Genomic DNA, 9,898 nt, shown 5'->3' with positions numbered 1-9,898 from the left:
TTGAGGCAGTGTCTCACTCTGTCACCCAGGCTGGAGTGCAGCGGTGCAATCTCAGCTCTCTGCAACCTCTGCCTCCCAGGTTCAAGTGATTCTCTTGCCTCAGCCTCCCAAGTAGCTAGGACTGCAGGCACAAGCCACCATGCCCAGATAATTTTTGTATTTTTAGTAGAGATGGGATTTCGCCATGTTGGCCAGGCTGGTCTCGAACTACTGACCTCAGATGACTCAACTGCCTCAGCCTCCCAAGTTATGGGATTATAGGTGTGAGCCACTGTGCCCGGCCTGAAAGTCCCATTATTTATTAAATGTTTCCCCTGCTGTTGGAACTGTCTTAATAGGCTATTTTTAGATTTATATTATAGATAATTCTATGAGGAACATCATCTTCATGTCACTTCTTGCTCCTGTAGAGTAAGTTCCTTAGGATAGATACCCATAAATAGAGCTTGTACCTCATTCTGACCCTTGTTGCGTATAGTAGATACAAGCAAGTTTATTCCTCTTGAGCACCTTATATGGTGAGGTGACTATGTAGAAGAAAATAGTGATTGTGTAGGCTCTGAAGTCAAATAGGAATACAAGGGCCATCCCAGAAATCCTAGTGTTTGGAAGAATTGAAATCGTACTTTCCCATTTATGGCTCCTTAACTTTTGTTTCAGTGATTGACATAAAACTGGAAAAGCCTCAGGAGCAACCAGTCAATGAAGGAGGCTGTTCCTGCTAATCTCCCATGTCATCTCAACCCTTCTTCAGAAGCTCACTGCTTTGGCCCCCTTACTCTTTCATTGACTGCAGTGTGAATATTGGCTTGAACCTTTTCCCTTCAGTAATAACGTATTGCAATTCATCATCGCTGCCTGTCTCGTGGAGATGATCTTTTAGCTTCACAAGCACAAAAAAAGTCAGTGTCTTCATTATTTATATTTTACAAAAAGCCAAAATATTACAACATATTCCAGTGATAACTTTAAAAATTAGATACATTTTCTTAACATTTTTTCCTTTTTAATGTTATGATAATGTACTTCGAAATGATGGAAATCTCAACAGTGTGAGTATGGCTTGGTTAGTAAGCAGTATATTCACAGCCTACTTGATCTCTCCTTGCTCTTCTTATGTCTCTCTTACCCCCTTTCCCTGTATCTTACCTAGCCTCCCCCACTTCCTCAAAACAAACGAGATGGCAAAGCAGCAGTCAGACCAAGCCCATTGGAATTATCCTTTAATTTTACAGATACCACTTGCTGTAGGCCATGGGCCAAGATGTCCAAAATTATTCTTGAGCACTGATACGAATTACTTAGATCTTCTTTGGGATCAGAATTCAGCTATCGTAGTAGGCAGTGCGTGAATGAGAAAAGGGTCCTGGTGCAACTTCAAAATGAGTCCTAAAGAACATACTGAGTACTTGTAAGTAGAAGAACATAAAATGTATTTCTGACTAAAACAAATGGCCCTTTCACATGTGCTTTATTAGACTCTGGGAGAGAAAAGTAACCTAGTGCTTCAGAACAGGTTTTTAGTGTTCTTCGTGGTAAAATAATGAAATTCTAATGAACTGTTTCTCCCAAGGTTTTAAAATGTTAAGAGTTATTCTGTTTGTTTAAAAAATAATAACAAACTTAAGCAATAGATTTTGCTTGTGTTTTCTTTAAAAAAAAAATATATATACTATGTAGGCAAAGCACTGTAAAAGTTCAGTTCCTTTCAGAAGAACCAGTGGAAGAATTTAAATTTGGCACTATGATCAAAACTACTAAATTAGTAGAAGTAACGGTATCTAAAGCTTACCAACAAAAGAACCCTCAGGAGAATAGCAAAAACTTTGCTCAGGACATTTGAGGTCAAAATGAAGATGGAAGCCGTTTTCTTCTAAGCCCCTAGAGGCAGATCAGGTAAAGCATGCATAGTAGAGGGAAAGGAGAGAATGGAAATAAAACTCAATGTTATGCAGATTTATGCCTTATTTTTTAGCATTTTTTAATGTTGGGTCTTTCAGGCTGGTTTTGGTTTGTATTAGAACTATATAGTTTAATTAACTAGTGATTTAGTTTTATATTCAAGCTACAATTAATCGTTTTTCTTTGGTGATATTTATTTCTTTGCCTTTTTTTTTTTTTTAACAACTTTCAATTTTTAGATGTTTTGTTGAATCTATTTAGAGCTTCACCATGGCAATATGTATTTCCCTTAAAACACTGCAAACAAATATACTAGGAGTGTGCCCTTTTAATCTTTACTAGTTATTGTGAGATTGCTGTGTAAGCTAATAAACACATTTGTAAATACATTGTTTGCAGGAAGAAAACTTCTGAGTTACAGCTCAGGAAAAGCCTGCTGAATTTATGTTGTAAGCATTACTTAACACAGTATAAAGATAAAAAGACAACAAAAATACCTTCATACTTCCTTATCCCCTCATTGCAACAAAACCTTAAACTGGGAGAACCTTAGTCCCCTTTCTTTCCTCTTCCTCCTCCACTTCCCACTTATTGTCACCTTGTAATATTCAAAGAGCACTTGGATTATGGATCTGAATAGAGAAATGCTTACAGATAATCATTAGCCCACATACCAGTAACTTATACTTAAAGATGGGATGGAGTTGTAAAGTGCTTTTATAATACAATATAATTGTTAAAAGCAAGGGTTGACTCTTTGTTTTATTTTGACATGGCATGTCCTGAAATAAATATTGATTCAATATGGTAGATGGGTCATATTCTTTATTTGGAAGAAGTTGTGACTTCTGACATGGGGGTGATTGTCTTCCTACACTGTTGCATTTGATTCTTTTTATGTATTTTTAAGAAAATAACCAGTTATGCTGCTTTTAACATTGGTCTTTTTATTTGGCTTGGAGTTCTTCAAAGCAGTCAAGTGTGTTCATAGTCCAGATTTTTTTTTTTTAAATAAACACAATTTTGCTGCCAAAAATATATAAATAAAACACGAAAGAAAACAATTATTGACTTGGTTTCCCATTCCTGCCAAGATGGTTAATTAGCATATGCTTCTCCCTCCTTAGACCTCTACCAGATATGGATGGAATCCAGAAAAATAACAAAAAAATGTGAGGAACTCTTGGGGAGTCAGAAGACTCTCTTTTTTGATGGGGTATTGTTGGAGGGTAGAGGAGAGGGGCTGCAACTTGAAAGATGTAGCTCTGGTGGAGGCAGTAATAGAACATATTAAGAAAAGTATCTTAAGTTCTGCTTTTGCCTCCTTACTCCTAATTATACCTTTGCCTTGGGACAGAAGCCAGCAAACTGTGTCCTTCCCACCAAATCCAGCCTGGTACCAGTTTTAAAAATTTTTATTGGAACTCAGCTATACTTTCTTACTGTAACGGCAGAGTTTAATAGCTGCAACAGACCTTTGGCCCTAAAAGCCAAAAAACAAAACAAAAAAAACGGTTTACTATCTGGCTCTTTATAGAGAAAAGGACAACCGTAGCTGAATCCCTTATTGTAGAAATCAAGGCCAGAGGCCAGAATACTAGTGCAGGTGTCCACAAGAGTAATATTAGGCTGGTAAAAAAGCCCCAATAAGCTGATGGAAATAAAGGCAAGGCCCTGAAATAAGTTGTGGCTTGGGGAGATGATACTGATACTGAATGGGAGTGATTACATGTGGTCTTATAGTTACTAGAGCTCCTTGCCCCAGAGTTTGTCCCCTCCTCTCCTTAGCTTGACAGTCTTGTCCCCTGTGCCTTCCATACTAATAGCCTATACCCCAAGGAGAATTGGAACTCACACAGCAATGTAGTTGATACCTAAAAACTGTCTCAAAAGTGAAAGTGAATATCTGAAGCAGAAGTACTTTGGGAAAGACAACCAGTAATTTAAAGATGACCTGATAAATATTAAGGAGTTAAGATGAATCTAGAATCATAAGTGTGAAATTTTTTTAATTGTTGAAATGATGAACACAGCCAGGTGCAGTGTTTCACACCTGTAATCCTAGCACTTTGGGAGGCTGAGGTAGAAGGGACAGCTTGGGGAACATGGTGAGACCCTATCTCTACAAAAAATTTAAAAATTAGGTGGGCATGGTAGCACACACCTGCAGTCCCAGCTTCTCAGAAGACTGAGGTGAGAGGATTGTTTGAACACAGGAGTTCAAGGCTGCAGTGAGCTCTAATCACACCACTGTCCTCCAGCTTGGGCAACAAAGCAAGACCCTGTTTTTTAAAGGAAAGATACAGAACAAATAGATAGGATAAATGGTAGAATGGATTCCATTGACTGAGTTAGAGAGCTGGAACATTAAATTGAAGAACTAATTCATGAGGAAACAGAAATAGCTTTCCAGTTCTTGCCATGTGATAAAAAGCGGGGCAAAGCTCCCTCTTTGCCTTATTGTAAGCTTTTTGAGCCCTCACCAGAAGCAAATGCTAGCACCATACTTCTTGTACAGCCCACAGAACTGTGAGCCAATTAAAACCTTTTTTTTTTTTTTCAGATGATGTCCCAGTCTGTCATCCAGGCTGGAATGCAGTGGTGCGATTTCAGCTCACTGCAACCTCTGCCTCCCGAATTCAAGCGATTCTCCTGCCTCATCCTCCCGAGTAGTTGGGATTACCAGTTTAGGTAGTATAAAAAATATGAACTTTGGAATCTCAGCTCTGCCATTATTTGGTCTATAGCAAATACTTCTTTAGCCTTAGATTTTTGTAAAAATTTTTTTGCAAAAAAATTAGGCGTGGTGGCAGGCGCCTGTAATCCCAGCTGCGTGGGAGGCTGAGGAGCAGAATCACTTGAACCAAGGAGACAGAGGTTGCAGTGCGCCTGGATCGTGCCACTGCACTCCAGCCTGGGTGACAGAGTGAGACGCTGTCTCCAAAAATAATATGTTACTCTTTTTACCTACTGCCTTTTCATCTCTATTCTTTGAGGGAAGAATCTGTGTGCAGCCCATACTTAAGGAATTGGGATTTGTTTTTGTGTGTGTGTGGTGTTGTTTGTTTTTTATGGAGTCTCACTCTGTTGCCCTGGCTGGAGTGCAGTGGAACAGTCTTGGCTGACTGCAGCCTTCGCCTCCCAGACTCAAGTGATTCTCCTTGAGTAGCTGGGATTACAGGCACCTGCCACCATGCCTGGCTAATTTTTGCATTTTTATTAGAGACAGGTTTCACCATGTTGGCCAGGCTGGTCTTGAACTCCTGACCTCAGGTGATCTGCCCTCCTTGGCCTCCCAAGGTGCTGGAATTACAGGCGTGAGCCACCACACCCTGCCCATGAACACTTTTCTACCAACTTTTTGGTGAAGGTAAGTACACATTTCTCTTGGGTGCACCCTACGAATAGAAATGATTGGTTGTAATGTATGCATATGCTTGGTCTTGCCAATCAGTTTCCAAAGCAATTGTACCAATTTAACTATACACTCATTCCAGCAGTTTAGGAGACTCCAGTTGTTGCATATTAGTACATAGTGCCATCTGTCTTTTGCATCTTTGGCCATTTTAATTCAAAACTTTTAAAACACCATGTGCTGATCATACAAAACAATTTGTGGGCCAGATATAGTCCACAGGCCACCTCCAGATTACGACTCGTTTGTCTATGAGGATTAATGTCTGTCTTAATGTGTGTGTGAATAATTTAAAAATTGTCTACAGCTGGAAGAATTAAAAATTCATGTTGCAGTCCTACTAGTGGGGAGATTTTGAAGCAAACTGCATCAGGAATATCCATTTGCATTCATTGCTTTGTTCCCTGGGGCAACTGGAAAGCACCATCGGCAGAAATGTGGGGAGGTTTTTGGAGAAACCAGAACAGAAGATGGGATTGAGATGAGGAAGTTGGAACTTATGCAAGTGAACTAAAAACATGTCCCCTTACAGGGGGATAAGGAATAATTTAGTTTTATGTTTTCATATCCTTCTTTTTCCTTTGTTATTCTACCTTTTCTGTGAAGTCTGATGCACATGCCTGGATGGGGCTGGTGGTGACGTGGAGAATCAAAACTAGAGCAGTAAAGGAAAACCATCCCATTGATCTCATACTTGGTGTCCAGGTGGAGAGATCAGGCATCCATTTAAGAGAGTCTCACTACGATATTCAAATAGTGACCAGTGGGTCCAGACACACTAAGGTGTGGGGGAGAGCAGCTGGCAAGTGGAGAAGGCCTCTTTCCTTCCCACTAATATACTAGGTGACTTTTTTTTTTTTTTTTTTTTTTTTTTTTTTTTTTAGGTGACTTTTTTTTTTTTTTTTTTTTTTTTTTTTTTTTTTTTTTTGAGAAGGAGTCTCACTCCGTCACCCAGGCTGGAGTGCAGTGGTGCCATCTTGCCTCACTGCAACCTCCACCTCCCCAGTTCAAGTGAGTCTCCTGCCTCGGCCTCCCGAGTAGCTGGGATTACAGGCACCTGCCACCACACCTGGCTAATTTCTGTATTTTTAGTAGAGACAGGGTTTTGCCAGTTTGGCCAGGCTGGTGGTCTCAAACTCCTGACCTCAAGTGATCCACCCGCCTCAGCCTCCCAAAGTGCTGGGATTACAGGCGTGAGCCGCCACACCACCTGGCCAGAAGGTAACTATCTTAGAGGACAGAGGCTAACATCTGCTTTGTAGTTGGAACTCTTTCTATATTTAGCACATGTTCCTTCCTAAGCATATCCTGGCCTCAGCTTATTAACCTCTCTCCATCCCCAAGGCTGGTGACCAACCTAGAAAGGGTCAAACCTCAAGGTTCTGTGCTTCAGGTTTAAGGGTGTTAGACTGATTGGACCATGATTCTGACAATGAAGTCTTCTGATGACCACTTAAGATATTTCCAGGCCGGGCACGGTGGCTTACGCCTGTAATCCCAGCACTTTGGGAGGCCGAGGCGGGTGGATCACAAGGTCGAGATCGAGACCATCCTGGTCAACATGGTGAAACCCCATCTCTACTAAAAATACAAAAAAATTAGCTGGGCATGGTGGCACGTGCCTGTAATCCTAGCTACTTGGGAAGCTGAGGCAGGAGAATTGTCTGAACCCAGGAGGTGGAGGTTGCGGTGAGCCGAGATCACGCCATTGCACTCCAGCCTGGGTAACAAGAGTGAAACTCCGTCTCAAAAAAAAAAAAAAAATGTTTCCAGACCTCTGTGGGAAGCTCTAAGTTCTGTGATCTGAAGTCAGAAGTAAAGCTGGGACCCAACCTGGGCGTTCTCAGGAGGCAGATCTCAACTCCAACTGAGAAAGGAGGTCCCACAGACTGAGCTGTCCCACAAGGGCAGGAAAAGGAAAGGGTAAGAGAACTCCCAGTCCCTATGAGTGGCAGAAAGCAGTAGAATCATCCTTGTCAGGTGGGGCAGAGGGAAGAGGAATCTGTTTTAGAGGGCATCTAGGGTCATTTCCAGCTAGGTATTCTGGATGTAGGGCTCTGGTTCTGAGACTGAGTCATACACCTGCTTTTGGAGAAGTGCTCACTGCCGGGATGCAACAGGCCCTCATTGTCTACAGAATCTCCTCTAGTAGGAGCTGATGGAGGCAGGTAGTCTCGGGAATGGATGTGGAGTTGAACACCCCCAGTGAGCTGGCTGTGAGTGGCCAGGCAGTACCTGGGCTGCCCAGACAGTTTGCAGAGATGATTTAGTCTGGGTTGAGACTGTGTTTTCTATGAGAACTGTCTGTGTGTGTGAGATCGAACTTCCGGGTTCGACCGTGTTTCCTTTGCTTCAGATCTTTTGGAGAGATTCCATGGCCTGGGAGTAAGTGTATATTTCAGGCTCCTTCCCTGGCATTCAAGGCCCCTGATGGTTTGACCCTGCTGACCCCCTTTTCTACCCATCACACTGCAGATCCGCCTCACCCAGAGCACTCAGCACTGAGTGCTGCTTTAGTTGTTGTTTCCTCTTTAAGTTAGCAACTCCCTCAAGACCATAGTTGGAAGAGCATTTGTCTTTTCAGCCAGCTTAAGACACTTCCATCCATACTTGAGTCAAGGCTCCTTTCTCTGTGCCCCTATAGCCTCAAGGCTACCAGTTCCCACAGCCCATGCTGTCATAGTCTGTGCCCATGCCTGGGACACACACACACACACACACACACACACACTCTCGAATGTAGAGCCCAAGTCTCACTCATCTCCCAGTACCCAGCTCCCAGCCCTGTCTGCCCACAAAACCTGTCAGGAAAGCATTTGCTAAAGGAAAAGAGAAGAGTTGTTTGTGTTATACAGTAGACCTGCTTAAAGTGGTCCTGGTCTCCTCTCTGGGAATTATTTTCCTGCCACATAATGAGCCACACAGGATATAGTGTAGAAGCAGTGTGGTGTGGTGGACAAGGTCAAGTGATTTACATTTGAATCCAGATTCTGACACAGCATGCATGACTTGGACAATCTACTTTCCTTCTCTGCATCTGCTTCTTTGTAGGTAAAATAAGGATAGTAACGCCAGGCCCATGGGGTTGTTGCAAAGACCTATGAGATAAAGCAGGGGAAGCTTTGGGCAATGAATGTCAATACCCCCAGCTCTGTCTGATCTCAAATGCCCTGCCCAGCCAGCTCCCTGGCCCTTGTTTACCCCACATTCTGGGAAAGGACTCTGGATAGCTTGGGCTTTTCTTACATACTGATTTCTAAAAGCCCTTAGACTGAACCCAAGAGTAAGAGGAAAGGTCATTCCCAGAACCAAACTCAAGACATGTCTCTGCAGGAGCATGCATGATACCTTTTAATGAGATGGCATAATGGGGATGCTACTAAAGGGGAGGGATAGAGGGAGGGAGGGGAGGGGAGAAGAAAAAACTAAGGTTGCTGCCGGGGAGGGGAGAGAAACAAAAGAAAAGAAAAAATTAAAGCTGAGGTTCCAAATCATGGACTGGGTCTGATGCACTGCTGGGTCCCCCAAACACAGTATAGGCCTTGTGACATCCAGGGTATGTGACCTCTGACTCCACAGATGCTGACAGACCTTGGTCTTCTCAAGAGGCTCCTTCTTGCATCCATGCTTGTCCTTAAGCTGGTGCCACATATTGGACTATGCCCTGTGTTCACTAGACTGTCCCATGAGGTTTTTTTATCGATTGACCTCATCCACCACCTCTCACCATGCAACCTGCTGTAGCATGAGACTGGTTCCTGAACTTCATGGTGCTCTCAAGCCTCTAAGGCCTTTGCTCATACCATTTCTTCCATCTGTTCTTTCTGTGTGGAAAGCTCGCCCACATTTCTCAGATTGGCAAACTCCTACTCATTTTTCAAGGTTCAGACTAAATTTCCACTTACTGTCCCAAAGCTTTTCCTAGTTCCCTTGGCAGAGATGCATGCCTCCTCTTCAGAGTTCCAACTGCACCACATTCCTCTGTAACCTCATTCAATCATTGCTGTTTATATATATGTCTCCCCTCTAAGTTGGTGTCTCTGGAACTGTGGCTGAAGTGGATACCTGATATTTTTGCCAACTAGCTTTCATCTATTCATCCTACTTCTGGGAACAGTGCCCTAAATTTCCTTTAGGATACCACCCCACCCATGCTGTAAGCCCTATTATTTTAGACTATCCTTTTCTAGGCCACTGGGGTTGATGTGGGGATGGCCACAGGACCCAATTTAGACTGATGTCCACCAGGCCCAGGACTTTCAGTCATACTGTTAGAGGAAGAGAAATTCTCTTGGCTGGACTTAAACTCAGGAGGGCATTAGCCTGGAGCTGCTGAACGTCACTGCAGCTTCCAAATGAGCCAACCCTGCAAGTGTAAAGATGGAAACAAAGCAATGTCTAAGTGACACTGTTTGAAGCCCTGGGTCACACAGCTCTTGGACTTCTCAGTTATGTGGCTCAATGTTTTCTCTTTGACTTAAATCAGTTTGAGCAGGAGGGTTCTATCTTACAGCTTCAAGAGGCCTGATGCAGGACGGTGGTGTTTCCTTCCCTGGCCACCTGGTGTTCTATGAGAACAAT

General features: G+C 42.8%; 1 protein-coding gene across 2 annotated transcripts in view; it reads left to right on the top strand.

Moving 5' to 3' along the window:
- Positions 1-2,963, top strand: part of RAB6A (RAB6A, member RAS oncogene family) — a 71,436-nt gene extending 68,473 nt beyond the window's left edge. For both annotated transcript variants that reach the window (XM_017532955.2, XM_017532954.2), the window contains exon 7: positions 661-2,963. In XM_017532955.2, coding sequence (XP_017388444.1) covers positions 661-725 — 65 coding nt within the window. In that variant the 3' untranslated portion in view covers positions 726-2,963. The remainder of the gene's footprint in view (positions 1-660) is intronic.
- The last annotated feature ends 6,935 nt before the right edge of the window (positions 2,964-9,898 follow it).

Source organism: Cebus imitator, unplaced genomic scaffold (genome assembly GCF_001604975.1).
Source record: "Cebus imitator isolate Cc_AM_T3 unplaced genomic scaffold, Cebus_imitator-1.0 Scaffold79, whole genome shotgun sequence".
Lineage (NCBI taxonomy): Eukaryota > Metazoa > Chordata > Mammalia > Primates > Cebidae > Cebus > Cebus imitator.
The sequence above is the reverse complement of the archived record's forward strand: the minus strand, read 5'-3'. Positions and strand labels throughout refer to the sequence as shown.